This window comes from Solanum verrucosum, unplaced genomic scaffold, assembly GCF_900185275.1.
Source record: "Solanum verrucosum unplaced genomic scaffold, falcon-dt-bn FXZP01000075.1, whole genome shotgun sequence".
Taxonomy (NCBI): domain Eukaryota; kingdom Viridiplantae; phylum Streptophyta; class Magnoliopsida; order Solanales; family Solanaceae; genus Solanum; species Solanum verrucosum.
In genome coordinates, this window is record NW_026020211.1 from 338,689 (window position 1) to 356,099 (window position 17,411).

The 17,411-nt window shown below is 37.4% G+C and overlaps 1 protein-coding gene across 1 annotated transcript; it reads left to right on the plus strand.

Annotated features, from left to right (window-relative positions):
* The first annotated feature begins 2,481 nt into the window (after positions 1-2,481).
* Positions 2,482-4,301, plus strand: LOC125830536 (bZIP transcription factor 17-like). The gene is given in 5 exon segments (XM_049509723.1): positions 2,482-3,192; positions 3,194-3,632; positions 3,898-3,997; positions 3,999-4,159; positions 4,162-4,301. Coding segments are annotated over 5 exon segments (1,551 nt in total).
* Positions 4,302-17,411: the final 13,110 nt, after the last annotated feature.

The window sequence follows — 17,411 nt, forward strand, 5'->3', positions numbered from 1 at the left end:
GGGATAAGTACAAACAAGGGGGCTAGACCTTACTTACTAATCCTAATGAAGTACCTAACTTCTGCTACCTAACAAGCATGAAGAAAATAAAAGCTAGAGAAAACTAAGTATTTTTTTATCACCACAGAGTTTGTAATACACTCCATGATGATATTACAAACAGGATGCTTAAATAACGTAAAACTATGCCAATCAAGAAGAAAGTTGAGTTATCAGCCTCAAACTTTCTATTACAAAAGCATGAATAAAAAAAGATTGATTGCCCATCATAAATAACTTGAAGTATTTTTCTCTTGTCTTTTTCTTCAAACCTATCCAACAACACTTGATAATTCATACCTTCTTTATGGATTTATTGGATCTTGTTGAACCTATTGATACTGTCAAATGGTTTTGTTTTGGCTGTCGCATCGGTAAGTGCCTTGGAACATACTCCTCAGTCATTTTACCATCCCAACTATGTTGCCTTCCATGTGTCTTTTTTTTCTTTTGTTGCTTCCACTTCTTTGTTGCCTAGGTGATATATCCCCTTCCCTAGCCACTCTATCAAAGCATATGTCCAGCATATTGTCTTCCTCATCTTCATCAAAAGGATCCTCGCCCAAATCAATTGTATTTGACACTAAGGCCCTTGACTCATTCTTCTTTGCAATCACAAATTTAGGAACAAATACGGGAGCTTCTGGACTTAATTTTCTATTCAAAGATGGTGGCGAGACCTGCTTTTCTTGGAACAAATTGTTGTACGTAAACTATACTTGCTTTCAAGTAGTCTTCAATAAAGAATCAAACCTATCCGAGCATAATAGGTCTCTTGAGGCATTACTAATATCCTACCTCTTCTCACTGTCATGAAAATTTCCAGTTGCACCCTTTTCAATACATGGAGAATTATTTTGACTAGTCGGGGAAAAGGTTTGACTACTACATTATGATTAAATAGTTGTCAAGTTTTTAATTTAAAAAATTCTAATGAATAGAGCTGTAACATACCGCCTTAGAAAGAGCTACAAATCGAAAGAACAAATTTGGAACGAGCCAATTTGAGATTTTCGTTAAGTTGTGAGTTTTGGGTCAATTTCAAACGACCATAACTTTCAGTACATAATGAGTTAGGTGGCCTATAAGATATCAAATGAAAGGTCTTAGAATTCTCTTTCCAACGCCACCAAGTTTGCGAAGTTTTGAGTTCGGGTGAGGGAGATATGTTTATTTGAAGTTAGCCTGTCCAATTAAGGAAAGTTACCCAAAAATATGAGGGGTATTTTGGTCTTTTCCTTACCCCTTCAGCTTAAAATGATTTTTGGTATTATTTTGGGGTCAAATCTGATTTTGATCAGTTTTACAAATCCCATCTATGCTTAGGGTTTTGAGAAGAGTTCAAGAGAAGGAGAAAAGAAGAAAAGTCAAGGTGTTCATCAAGTTTTCTTGTGAATCGAAGGTTGTTTCGCCAAGGGTTTAATCCTTAAGAGGTATGTGAGTTATCATAGTGTTGGATTCGTTCACCCACATGCCAATCATGTTATTTTCAGCGCAATTCCATTCTTGAATTTGAAGAATTATAGTTCTTGATGAGTTTTCTTGAAGTTTCATTCGTAATCTTAATTATTGAGGTTTTGATGAATTCTTGAGACAAGTTAGTAGTTTGAGGGTTGTTTTGAGTAGATTATCGTGCACTAATGTTGGGTATTCGAATCTAAGTGAGTTGGGAATAAACCATTTGATTCTAGGCGAATTGGGGTTAGAAAACTAGAAACAAAATTCCTCAGGAAGTTTTGGGCAGGGTTGCGCACCGCGCCACAAAAGTGGTTCTGTAGTTTTGGTCCTGGGTCTCTGCGCCACTCAGTGAGCCCCAAATCCCCTTCAGTAGTTCAGGGGTTGCCGCCCCGCGCCACTCAGTGCACCAGGGTCGCCAGGTCCCCTACTCTTTTAGTTCCCTCAAATTGTACCCATGTATTCTAATTGATCTCTACACTCTAAACTACTTCTAAACATCTAGAAATCATTCATAACATGAATCATAACCTTGAAAGGCTCAGACTTTTTAGATGATTCCTTATTGCTTTTTAGCATAGACTAGTGGATCCACTTAGTTAGTAGGTCCTATACCCCGACAAAGTATAGGACAGTTCTCAAAGCGTGGACTAGATGTTGTATCATCACATAGCTCATAATGATGGTTGTCGGTTAGAGAATCTCCCACAGAGTTATTTTGTATTCTTGCATACAAACTGAGTTATATTGTATTTTCTAATACATTGAGTTATTGTCTAATGCTTTAAAAGCTTTTCTTTATAATGCATATTTTCTACTGCTTTATATTGAAATGAGTTGAGTAACTTTGAGTATCCCTGAGTTGAGTTGAGAAGAGGTAAGTTGTTTCTTCAGTTCCAGTTCAAGCTTATGTCTTGTTTAGATTTCCCCTTGCATGCTCGTACATTCCATAAAAGGTTGACCGAGATCTCGTGTTCTTTCAAGAGTATGAAATTAGAGAGTGTCAATTCTAATATAAGTAACTGTAGTTATTTGTTGAAAAGGAAAAAGAGTAGTGAAGACTCGAATGATGTAAGAAAACACCAAAAATCCACTATATTTTCCTTGAGTGACAATGTTAACAATGATGAGGACGAAAAGGGGATGGCTAGAAAAATTAGGAACAAGGAAAGTGCTCACTTGTCAAGGCAAATAAAGAAGCATTATGTTAAGGAGTTAGAGAAAAAATTTATAATATTTCATTCAACAATTCAACATTTGAATGCAAATTTATCCTATGCAATGGCGGAAAATGTAACTCTAAAGGCACAACTTAGAGGTACTGGTGTACCTGCTCAAGTGTCGCCACCCCCCAAGATTTATCCGTATCCTCCTCCATGGATGTCATATACACCATCTTATATGATGAGCCGACAAGGATCTCAAGTGCCATTAGTTCCCATTCCAAAGTTGAAATCACAGGCACTAGCACCCATGCCAAAAATTAGCAAGAATGTGGAGAAAAAGAAGAGTGAGGTGAAAACAAAGAAGGTTGCTAGTGTTAGCTTCCTTGGTGTGTTGTTCTTCATGATGCTCTTTGGTGGGTTGGTTCCTTTATTAAAACTGAGATATGGAGGTATTACAGAACCATATGTGAGTGGAGAATCTTTTCTGAGTGGATTTTATGTAAAACATCATGGAAGAGTTTTGACAATTGATAGGTCCTGTGAATGAGATAGGTTATTCCCGAAAATACGGTGGAAAAGATCATAGCTCCCATTGTGGCCGGGGAGGTCATGGTGAAAGCAATCAGAAAAATACCAATAAGGCTGCATATAAGTTTGTTCATGTGGGGAATGGTAGTGATCCTTTGGCAGCCTCTCTATATGTCCCAAGGAATGATAAACTTGTTGAGATTGATGGGAACTTGATAATTCAATATATATCGGCAAGTGATAAAGCCATGGCATTTCATGAAAGTGCTGATAAGAAAAATAGAGAGGCCGGCCTCACAGTTCCTGGTGATTTAGCCCCTGTCATCCCAGGAATCCATCCTCGCCTTTATCGAAGTCTTGCAATGGGACAAATCATTCTTGGATCTAAAGAGAAAGAGAATGTAAAATCAAAAATGCAGGAGTGGTACCTTGAAGGTCTTGCCGGTAAGTGTTGTTAATCTAGACTGACTATTAATTCCTATCTTTGTGATATGACTGAGCAGTTTAAGGACTTCATATCATTTAAAATCATGTTTTGCTTTTCTTTTTCCTTTTTTTTTAGTTTAAATGAATTCCTCTAGTGTTTGCTTTGAGAATTTAGGCACTTTTAATTTCTTTGAGTCATAGTATACGCTCTAAGAAAATTCATGTTTTGGAATAGCCTTCTACTTTCCAGTATTTTAATTCATTTTTGTGTTCATTTGGGCAGGATCTTTGTTGAGTTCAGGCATGTGTACAGAAGTGTTCCAGTTTGATGCGTCAGCTTCTGGTAGAGATATATCTATGGAAGAAAGGCAGAATGGCACACCTCCACAGAAATAGAAGGATCCTCAATGGCCCTCCAGTTTCCCTTTCTAGACCCTCTCACAGCATTTCTGAAAAACAAACTGGAACAAATGGAAAGCAAGAGAACTTCAGCAGGAACAAGTCACTTTCTTCCATTGAAGTATCTGTTCTGGTTGATGGTGATGGCATATAGGTTTGAAGTCCCTCTCTCGGATATTCGTTGTTGTGCTTATTGATAGTGTCAAATATGTCACCTATTCTTGCATCCTTCCATTTAAAGGATCTGCTCCTTTAGTGAATGCCCTTGAAGATGGAGTGTTCATGTAGCAGAAGCATGTTTGTCGTCTTCTTTATGTGTCATATGTTTTTGCAATAATAATACATTATCTCTCTTTAATTATCGAAAGAATAAAGCAAACAATTTTTTAAGTTATATGTATTATGTTTGTGCATTCGATATTTACTCAAATTGATAATTGTAGTTGCCAATTCCTTACATTAGCAAATAACCAGAAAACATTTGACTTTCTTCGAAATAATATGACATCTTACCTGGGCAAACCAAAGCTTGGAATGTCGGTGAATTAAGAAAATAAGAGTAGAATGATTATAAAACCACACACCTAGCAGAAAGAGAAAAGAAAGGATAAAAGAAGAGAACACATCCATATAGAGGCACACTCGATGTTGTCGACATAATAACAAAACTCATGAAATAAAAATTGAGGTATTTTCTTAAGTTGTGATTTGTTTTCTTTAGTTGTGTGTTTGTTGTCAGCTTGATCATGACAATAGTGAGCAACTCAACAACAATATAATAGAAACTTCTCACGTAACTTATATGTTTGAAGTCCCTAAACTCTACTTCTCTCTTTTATTGGATGGAGGCAATGTATGGAGCATATTCAATTCCTTAATTAGGTTAGTCATTTGAAAAATCACATCATAAAAATTAGGTGTCATTAATGTATAAAGAAAGATATAGCTGTCGGAATGGAGTTAGCGTGTAACTATAATTTTGAGTGATACCGGAATACAATTGTTCGTTGTCTGTATGGAGTTGCAAATTGTTCTAAATTTCTAGGTCATATCGATATTTCAGTGATCTCTGGAACTCTTACATTGTAATAATGAATTGATTTTCAAATATACTAAATATTGTATTGAGCTATGGAATTTCAAGAGACAAAAAAAATTAAGAGAGCACACTAAACTGAGTACAAAATTTGTGGGGCTTCTAAATGAAAAAATAATACTAAAAATATTCCAGCCAAGGTCTAAGGTATTTTTCTAAAAATCAAGGTTGCAATGATTTCTTATGTCTTCAAAAACTTCTAAAGCAAGGAGATGAAATGATGAAGAGCACGACAAAAATGGAGTTCTATGACATCTTGCAGATTCTGAAGCTTGCTTATGTTGTACTTGTTACTCCCTTGATTTTGTGAATGCTCTTACTTTGTTTTAACGAATTGATTTCCAAATATAGTGAATATTGTGTTGAGCTATAGAATTTCAAGAGATAAAAAAAAGGAATATTCTCTCAATAATTTCGGATCTGAATATAGTTCACACTAATAAATATTCAATTAAGCTTAAATTCTTAACATTTAAATGTATCAACTAAAACTCATGCAATTAGTTGTTGTCCAGTTACATCGACTAAAGCTCGACCAAGTATTGCAATGATGGTTGAACTACTTTGGAATTCTATGAAGTTTGTCACAACCCAAGGGTACCCCCTAGACGTAACAAGGCACATAATACCCCGAAGGTGTCACGCCCCGAGCCTACCTACACCTTGGGCGGAACAAGAACTCGAGAACCATTGCTGACCCCAAGCAAACCCTTTGTCTGGCTTAACACTTAGCGGAAGACTTATTCAACATAACTGTACTTTAAAAAGTAAACTGAAAGTTCAATAATAACTAAGAATGTATTATAAATAAAGATTCACTGGCCAAAGTGGCAACTCAAGTCTCAAACATAACTGAAATGGAAAGGCTCAAGAACTAACATCAACTAACTGTCTACAAAGCCTCTAACAACTGAGATGGACGTCGAGACAAGACCCACGACATCCTAATGAAGCAAGGAGGCTCACCAACAACAATGGAGCTCAACTGGATCAACGATGCGCTGGATGTTGATCCTGATTACCTATAACTACATCATAAAAAGATACTGGCCAAATGGCATCAGTACATTGAATGTACGAGCATGTGAGGGGAAACCTAAAACAATACATAAGCTTGAAAGGAACGGAAAGATCATACTTGGGCTCAACTCAACTCAACTTAACTCATTTTAATATAAAGCAATAATGTAAATGCAATATAAAGAAAAGTTTTTAAAACATGGATAAAAACTTTGTGTATTTAGAAATACAATAATAACTCTGTATGTATGCAAATATACAAATGAACTCTGGATGTATATAAAAATACAATTTACTCAATGTATATAATAATACAAAATACTTTTGTGGGAGTTTCTCTAACCGACAACCATCACTTAAGAGTTATTGTGATGATATAGTGTTTTGCCTCACGCCGCCAGGGCCGTCTTATACCTTCCTGAGGGTATAGAACCTGACTACTAAGTGGATCCACTAGTCTATGCTAAAAAGCACCAAGGAATCATCTAAAAAGTATGACCCTTTTTCTACCCATGGTGGCTACATGGTTTATAGGGGATGGGAGTTGTCTGAACTCTCTCCCATATCGGTGCTCAATACTACTCCCAAAATATGATACTAGCTCTTATGTTTAAAAACATAACTCAGTGATTTGAGATAATTACTCAAAAACTAGCTCGAAGGCTATCTTGGAAATTAGTGTTTCCTCTCTTGCTTAATTGTGAAAGCATTTACTCTTTACAGAAAACTAGCTCAAAGGCTCTTTTGAAAATCTCAATTTCCTTTCTTGTTTAAATGTGAAAACATTTTACACTTTGGGAATACATAGTCCCGATATACTCTTCTGAAGAAATGAACTTCAATCTTTACTCTTTACTCAATTCAAAACTAAGGTCTTAAAACAAAGTAAAAACATTTGTAAAAGACTTGTGAAAGACTATGAACTTCTTTTGACTTCGCTCTTAACTTTACTTGAAATTTAATTTATGGATTCAAGGATTGTGATTTGTGATAGCAAAGAACTCATGATGTTTAGGAGTGTTTTTAGATAGTTAAACATAAGACACGATCAAGAAATCACTGTCTGGAAGCAAGTCCGCGACGTGGAGATTCATTTAATTATTTGGTCGCGAAATAAATTTTGAGGCAGAACGGTCTGTGACCACTCCGCAACGCGGAGAAAATTTTGTTAATCTTGAGGAACAGGCCCACGACGCAAACCTGGTACCCAGATTTGCCAGACTTGTTCCTTCTTCGTTTTCTAACCCCAATTCGCCTAAATTCGATTATTTTCCTCAATTCATCTTTAGATTCTGATACCCAGCACATGTACACAAGCATCAAACTCAGAACAACTCTAACAATCGACCTTAAACTCTCAAGAACTCCTCAATCTCATCCCAAATTCAAGAACGAAAACAATTCAAGAATACAACTCAAGAACATCAAAGTCTCAATCTTTTAGGACGAAAATCATACTGAAATAAACATGTTTGACGCGTGGGTGGACGAACCTAACGCTATGTGAACTAACATACCTCTTTAGGGATCAACCATTGGCGAAACGACTTCAATTCCGCAAGAAAAATCCAAGAACACTTGACTTTTCTCCTCTTTTCTCTTCTTGAGTTCTTTTCTCCAAAAACCCTAGCATAATTTGGTAAAGCGTAAACTGATCTAATTTTGTTTAGACCCCTAAGTAATTACCAAAAATGAATTAAGTTGATTGGGTAGTGAAAAGACCATAATACCCTTCTAAAATCTAGTTTTGACTTTCCTTATTTAGATAGCCCAACTTCAAATGGACATATCTCCCTCAGAACTCAAAATTGAGCAAACTTAGTGGCGTTGGAAAGATAATTCAAAGATATTTCCTACGGTATTTTGTAGCACACCTAACCCATCCTGAGCTAGAAGTTATGGTTGTTTGAAGTTGACCAAAAACTCATACTTAACACAACTTAACCCAACTTAACCAATTTTCCAGATTTTTCATTCTTTCCAAAAACGACCCTTTCTAATTCTAGATCTTTCACTTAGCGAGATGTTACAATATATCCCCCTTGGAAACATTCGTCCTCAAATGAGATTACTCTTAGTAAGTTAAGGGCGTAACATCAAATATTGAATTCAAACACCCAACAATCAAATCTCACATTAAGGATATCAATTAAAGAGTACTATGAAGAGAATTAGTACCTAGATCTGGAATTTCTCCGGGCTCAAAGAGATGTGGATATCTCTTCTTCATATCCTCCTCAGTTTCCCAAGTAGATTCCTCAACAAATTGATTTCTCTAAAGAACATTGACTGATGCTACCTCTTTTGTTGTCAACTTGCAAACTTGGCGATCTAGAATCTGAACATAAATCTCCTCATAATATAATCTATCATTGATACCAATATCTTCAGTTGGTATGATCAATGAAAGATCGCCCATACACTTTTCCAACATTGAGATATGGAACACTGGATGAACTGCTGCTAACTCTTGTGGTAGCTCTAACTCATAAGCTTTATTACCAATTCTCTTGGATATTCTGTAATGGAATATATCGGGGACTAAGTTTTCCCTTCTTACTAAATCTCATAACACCCTTCATGGGTGAAACTTTCAAGTAGACCTAATCATCTATTTCAAACTCTAACTATCTTCTCCTAACATCAGTGTAGGATTTCTGACGACTCTACGCTGTTTTCAACCTCTCTTGAATAACTTTCACCTTCTCCATATCTTGATGAACTAAGTCTGGTCCTATCAACCCAGCTTCACCAACTTCAAACCATCCAATAGGAGAATTGTATCTTCTCCCATAAAGAGCTTCATGTGGAGCCATTTGGATGCTAGAGTGGTAACTATTGTTATAAGCAAATTCAATAAGAGGTAGGTGATCATCCAAATTACCCTTGAAATTAATCACACAATCCCTCAACATATATTCTAAGGTATGAATAGTGCGCTCTGCTTGACTATCTGTCTGAGGATGAATGACAGTACTTAAGTTCACCTTTGACCCCAAGCCTTTCTGGAATGACTTCCAAAACTGTGCAGTAAATTGCGCAGCTCTATCTGAAATAATGGAGATCGAAACTCCATGAAGTCTAACTACTTCTTGAATATACAACTTGTCATAGTCCTCTGCTGAATGGGTAGTCTTTACCGGTAAAAAGTGGGCTGATTTTGTCATTATATCAACAATCACCCAAATAGAATCGTAAGTCCTTGGTAAACCTATGATGAAGTCCATATTGATCATCTCCCACTTCCATTCTGGAAGTTCTATATTTTGAGCCATACCACCGGGCCTTTGGTGCTCTACTTAAACCTATTGGCAATTCGGACACTTAGCAACAAACTCTGCAATGCCGTTCTTCATACTACACCACCAATAAACTTCTCTCAAGTCACGATACATTTTTGTGGAACCCGTATAGATAGAATATTTGGAGCTATGACCTTCCTCCATGATCCTCTCTTGGAGTTCATCCACCCTTGGTACACACAATCTACCTTGATACCTCAATAAACCATATCCCCCTTGTTCAAAAGCCATTACTTTTTGTTTATGAACATTTGCCTTCAATTCAAGCAAAATAGGATCTTGGTCTTGCTTCTCTTTTACTTTTGAAACTAATGATGATTCAGCCCCATTCATCACCACTACTCTTCCTTTTGTTGAATCCATTAATCGAACTCCTAACCGTGCAAGTCTATGCACATCTCTTGCTAACTCTTTCTTATCTTCCTCAAAATGGGCGGTACTACCCATAGACAACCTGCTCAAGGCATCAACAACAACATTAGCCTTACATGGGTGATAAATAATACTCATGTCATAATCCTTGAATAATTCTAACCACCTCATTTGTCTGAGATTAAGCTCTTTCTGACTAAACACATACTGAAGACTTTTGTGATCGGTGAACACATCCACATGAACACCATAAAGATAATGGCGCCATATTTTCAAAGAAAAAACTACGCAGTCAACTCTAGATCATGGGTTGGGTAGTTCCTCTCATGAACTTTCAACTATCTGTAGGCATAAGTTATAACTTTGCCATTCTGCATTAACACACAACCCAAACCAACTCTATACGCATCACAATATACAACAAAGCCTTGTGTACCTTCTAGTAAGGTCAATACTGGGGCAGTAGTCAACCATTTTTTCAATTCCTGAAAGCTTTTCTCACAAGCTTCAGACCATTGAAACTTCACTATTTTCTAAGTCAATTGGTCAAAGGGGATGAAATAGATGAGAACCCATCTACGAACCTTCTATAATATCCAGCCAACCCCAAAAAACTCATAATATCAGTTGGAGATGTGGGTCTAGGCCAATTATGCATTGCCTCAATTTTTTGGGTATCAACTCTAATTCCATCACCGGAAACAATGTGGCCTAAGAATGCCATAGACTCAAGCCAAAACTCACACTTAAAGAACTTGGCATACAACTCTCTATCCTTTAGAGTTTGGAGAACTATTCTGAGATGACTAGCATGATCTTCCTCATTCCTCAAATAGATTAGAATGTCATCAATAAATACAATAACAAACATATCTAAATAAGGCTTGAATACTATATTCATAAGGTCCATGAACGGTGCAAGTGCATTAGTTAAACTGAACGACATGACTAGAAACTCATAATGACCATAATGAGTCCTGAAAGCTGTCTTTGGAATATCACATTCCCTTACTCTTAACTGATGGTAGCTAGATCTGAGGTCTATCTTAGAGAAATAAGTAGCACTCTAAAGTTAATCACAGAGATCATCAATTCTCGAAAAAGGATACTTATTCTTGATGGTAACCTTGTTGAATTGACGATAATCTATACACATCCTAAGGGAACCATCATTCTTCCACACAAACAAGATGGGAGTGCCCCAAGGTGAGACACTTGGTCGAATAAAACCTTTCTATAGGAGATCTTTCAATTGCTCTTTCAACTACTCTTTCAACTCTATTGGAGCCATTCTATATGGCGGAATAGATATAGTAAGAGTATCTGGAACAAGATCTATACCAAAATCTATTTCTCTCTCAGGAGGGACTCCGAAAAGATCATTTGGAAAGACTTTTGGAAACTCTTTTACTACTAAAACTGACTGAATATGAGGTATCTCAACACTAGAATCATTAACTTGGACTAAGTGATAGACACACACCTTATAAACCAACTTTCTTGCCTTAAGGTACGAAATAAAATGACCCTTAGGCACTGTTGAACTACTTTTCCACTCAAAGACTGGCTCATTTGGAAACTAGAACTTGACAACTCGAGTTCTACAATAAATTGAGACATAACAGGCATAAAGCCAGTCCATGCCAAGAATAACATCAAAATCTACCATGTCTAACTCAACTAAATAAGCCATGGTGCTCTTGTGATTGACGAAAATGGGACAATCACGATAGACTCTTTCTGCTAGAATAGACTCACCAACTGGTGTAGAAACACTAAAGGGTTCACTAAGTTTATCAAGAAAAACATTAAAATCCACCGGAACATATGGAGTTACAAAAAATAAACTCGCTCTTGGATCTAGCAAAGCGTAAACATTAAAGTTAAAGACTTGGATCATACCAGTGACAACATCTGGAGAATCCTCTTGTTTTTGGCGATTAGTGATAGCATAAAGACGGTTTCCTGATCCGCTTGCCCCTGAAGTAGCTCTTCTAGATGCAACTCTGTCTGGTGGATCGATTGAAGAACACTGGGCTCTATTGCCCCCATTACCATTACCCTACTCATTCTTTGGACACTCTCTCATAAAATGACTGTTCTAGCCATACTTGAAGCAACCAGTAGAGCCATCACGACATATCCCTAAGTGGTTCCTACCACACTTAGAACATGTAGGAGGCTTACTACCCCCTTGTGCCATACTACCTTGAGAATAATCAGGTTTAGCTTTGAAATTTTGACTACTGTACTCATCTTTGTTCTTTGGTGCAGGTGCACTGGCAGATGATGGAGCAGGTCCCTTTTGTTTCTATCGGAAAGAAGACCGGTTGGCATTACTCTTCTACTTCCCGGACTCATCTATGACATCTTAGCCCTCTTATTTTTAAACTCTTGTTTATCCCTTAGCTTGTCCTCCTCAACTTGTTGCACATGGATCATTTGCCTTGCTATGTCCATATCCCCTATCAGCATAGTTGCCTTACCTTCCTTGCTTGACAGGCGAGACAACCCAGCAACGAATAAACTCATCCTGCTTCTCATGTCAGCAACCATCTCTGGAGCATACCGGGAAAGTGTGTGAACTTCAGACTGTACTCATGACCACTCATGGACTCTTACTTAAGGGTGAGAAACTCTCGTACCTTTGCTTCTCTCAGTTCTCGGGGGAAAAAACTCCCTAAGAAGGCCTCATTAAAATAAGCCCAACTCACAGGTGGTGCACCCTCAGCTCGATTCTTCTTCCATTGATCAAACTAGATCCTAGCGACACCCTTCATTTGGTATGCAGCTAGTTCCACTCTCTCAGTGTCAGCAACATGCATGATCTCAAAAACCATCTAAAGTTCCTCAACAAAGTTTTCTGGATCCTCAGCAACACTCAAACCTATGAAGCTTTGAGGATTCATCCTCAAAAACTCACGGACTCTAGAAGTATCAGCCACTTCCTGATGATTTTCTCTCTGTTGCCCAGCTTGGTTGGTCACAACTTGACTCAATATCCAGTTGGCCTCACGGAACTCAGCATTGTTGACCTCTCTTTGGCGTTGCATTTTCAATGCATTAGGTACCCTTTGTTCCTATGGTTCAACATTTCTTCTAGCCAGACGACCTCTCACTGCTCTTCGTGGAAGCATTGGTGACCTCTCTTTGGCGTTGCATTTCTGGTGCATTAGGTACCCCTTGTTCCTATGGTTCAACATTTCTTCTTGCCAGACGACTTTTGGCAGCTCTTCGTCGAGGCATGATCTGGAAGACACGCGCAAGCACGAGTTAGAAAGAAATTTTTTAAAGTTAAACTCCATCGTATGAAATGAGTATGAAAGAAGTGAGATAATTCCTAAGTGTTGCAGCCTCCTACTTATAGATGTGGCGCGCTTCACACCGATAACTAGGACTCTACAGACACGACTTCATAGACTCCCTAGGACTCTTGAACTCTGTGCTCTGATACCAACTTTGTCATCCTCCGAGCCTACACCCTGGGTGGGACTGGCACTCAAGAGCTATTGATGGCCCCAAGCGAACCCTTGGTCATGCTTAACTCTTAGCAGAAGACTTATTCAACATAACTGTACTTTAAAAAGTAAACAAAAACCTCAATGATAACTGAGAATGTATTATAAATAAACATTCAGTGGCCAAAGTGGCAAATCAAGTCTCCAACATAACTGAAATGGAAAGACTCAAGAACTAACATCAACTAACTGTCTATGAAGCCTCTAACAACTGAGATGGACGTTGGGACAAGACCCACGATATCCTAATGGACTAAAATGATAAAGTAATGAAAAAGGGGATCCTTCGGAAGCAAGGAGGCTCACCAACAACTCTGAAGCTTAACCGGATCAACGATGTGCTGGATGTTGATACTGGTTACTTGTATCTGCATCATAAAAAGATGCAAGCCAAATGGCATCAGTACATTGAATGTACGAGCATGCGAGGGGAAACCTAAAACGAGACATAAGCTTGAAAGTAATTGAAAGAACATACCTGGGCTCAACTTAACTCATTTCAAGATAAAGCAATAATGTAAATGCAATATAAAGAAAAGCTTTTAAAACATGGATAACAACTTTGTGTATTTAGAAATACAATAATAACTCTATATGTATGCAAAGATACAAATGAACTCTGGATATATACAAAAATACAATTTACTCAAGAACATCAAAGTCTCAATCTTTTAGGATGAAAATCATACTGAAATAAACATGTTTGGTGCGTAGGTGGACAAACCCAACACTATGTGAACTCACATACCTCTTTAGGGATCAACCCTTAGTGAAACGACTTTGATTCCACAAGAAAACTCCAAGAACACTAGACTTTTCTCCTCTTTCTCCTCTTGAGTTCTTTTCTCCAAAAACCCTAGCGTAATTTGGTAAAGCTTAAACTGATATAATTCTGTTTAGACCCCTAAGTAATTACGAAAAATGAATTAAGCTGATTCGGTAGTGAAAAGACCATAATACCCTTCTAAAATCCGGTTTTGACTTTCCTTATCTAGACATCCCAACTTCAAATGGGCATATCTACCTTATACAAACTCAAAATTGAGAAAAATCAGTGGCGTTGGAAAGATAATTTAAATATCTTTCCTACGGTATCTTGTAGTACACGAGTTATGGTTGTTTGAATTTGACCAAAAACCCATACTTAACACAACTTCACCAATTTTCCAGATTTTTCATTCTTTCCAAAAATAACCCTATCTACTTCTAGTTCTTTCACATAGAGAGATGTTACAGAAGGGCACCATGTAAGCCACTTGGCATATCATAACATAAGGCATTAGAACAATAAGAGTAAAAACACATTTCACTTCTTAAAAAGTTTTTCATAAAAGCAAAGCGGAAGTCTATACTCGTCTCAATATAGCCATCTATTACAATACTTGAATCAAATAGGGACACAGCCCATACAACTTAGTCCAAAAAGAAAATACGAGAATGAAACTACTAAGTAAAAGCGCTGCCCTCAAATCATGAGGACTCACCAACAAGGTAGGAGGAATGATCAAATCCAAGCTTTAGCCACAATGGGAGCCACCTTGAGAACCGGACCCTACACTTGGGAAAATATGGGTTAGTAAAAAAGTGCACTAAGTATGATAGCCATGCATAAAAACCTTGAAAACATACTAAAAGGGACATTTTAGTGGAATGCATGCACTTTGCTAAGTTAAATCATCATTTTGAAAATAATGGAAAAATATAAGTCATAAGCATAAGAGACATCATAATAAGACATAGGCTATAACATGGTAGACAATAATCATGACTAGTGAGCATGATAGATAACATCATAGACATAGGCATATTCAATGCATTTAGAACAACATAACATAAGAGAAACATTCGTGAGCCACCTCAAGCCAAGCTTGTCCAATGCATGGATAAGACCTCTTAATCCCACCCATGCTAAGCAAATCACTTTAGGCCCTCATTCATGTTTACCATCTTTTGATCTCATCCTTAGCTTATTTCTCATAGACAAGGGAACATTCACTTTTAGTCAATCATATCAAGGAAAGCAACTTATAGCAACAATCCAAGTTAAGCATACATCATTACAAGTAGTCCTCATATCAAGCATACTTAACAATGCAGTCCTAAGCATATTCATAACATAAATCATCATACATAAGAGTAACATACCACAACTACCCTCAAAGTGTAATTGTGCAATGCATTAATGAGATCCCATACTAAGTAAAGCTTCTTAAGTAGCCATAGTTCATACTAGACTTGAACTTGTGGGAAATTAGCCTTAACCGACATAGATCATGAGAGCTTTCATGGAATCCGGTGTTACCCACACCGAATGGGTGTCCTACTTGCCTAAGGTAGAACCATTATTTTTAGCTTAGGTGGATCCAATAGCTAAATAACCTACGGGGGCATGTAGTTATGGGACAAAGAGATTGTTACTAGATACCCGGGCTCAACTCTCGTGAGGGCATCCATCTCAAGAGATTGCTCCTAGAAACCTGGGCTCAACTCACGTGAGGGCTTCCATCTCATATCAATATCCACTCGGTGCTAAGCATAATTCCCACGTAATACTTTATTAAGTCATAGCTTGATTCATGTCGTATGGAAGGATGTACTAGACAATCCATCCAAAAGAGTTCACTAGGATAGCTCTTAGATCATGCGTGAGAATAACCTTTCACCGTACATGTATTCATTTAGATTCAATAGGTGAGAAAGCCTTTCAACCTTAGAATCATCATTATGTGAGAAAACCTTTCACATCATGTTCCTTAGGTGTTCATGAGAATAGCCTTTCAATCAACACAACAACATTATCATAATCATGGACACTTCACTCTCAAAGTGTTCTTAAAGCACATACATAAATCTCATAATCATACATAATTCTCATAATTTACCCTTCACGGATCAAAGATCACATTCAATCAACACATCTAGAATTACTACATTAGACATGGATGATAACATGATTCAAATAACTCAATTACTACAAGCATAATCTCATAATATCCTTCTTCTATCAACAAACCCACATCACAAGATCATAATTGGGAAGTAAGGGAATTTCATGGATTCTAGGGAGATTACATCATAAAAACCATAATGATCATCAATTCAATCATAATATAAAGTAATTAAATCATTACAATCGTTTTTGAAAGGAATCCATGACTTGGAGTCAAACCCTACCGTTTGGGGAAATTTCTATCATTGAAATTGAGTTTTGAAGGGACTCCATGGATGAAAACTATCCATGGATGAAGGACTACCATACCTTATCAATGAAATCCAATGAATTTGAGAAGAAAACCTTGCTCCTTCAACCCTAGCTCCAACTTCCTTCTTCTTCTTCTTCCTTGAAGTTCTGGAGAGAATTTTGGGGAAAAGTTGGTTTAGATTTGGGATTTTAGAATTATGAGGAAGATGACTTAATTTAGAGGTCTTAAATCATTATATAGTTAGTCTAAATTAGTATAAAACGACGTCACTTAATAACAAATTAATTCAGGAAAGTTCCATATTACCTCTCACTTAACCGACTCAAGTTGACCACTGCCTCACCCATGAGACCATGCCCACGGAGAGTGTTGGTCAACCATGGGTGGTGTTCTGCAACTATGTTTCTGGGACCCTAACCCACGACCCCTCACCCACGGGGTGTGGATCCCCATACGGGGCGTGGGTCCCTTTGGTGGGTGAACTAATTTGGATAGATTTTAGGGTCTTCCTCAAGGACCCTTGGTTGGTTCTTGGGGAGTTGTACCTTGACGTTCTAACCCGAAACCCTTCAATTTAAGTATGGGAAGTTATACCTACGACTCTAACCCTCACATCAAGCTATAGTTTAGTTTACTAATTTCTGGGGTGTTGCAGAAGTGTGAGCGGAAGCTAAAACATAATTGATTGAAGAAATAATTAACATATATCTGAATGATATGACTGAAAGATCCATGAAACTAAACAACTAATGTCTAAAGTAAACTCTCCACTAACTACAATAAAGAAGATATAAGTTTGGTCACGACATGACTCCCAGCTATCGCAAATCAATTAATTGTCTTGATGAAAAACCAAACTACTAACTACTTTTTGAAGTCTCTGAATG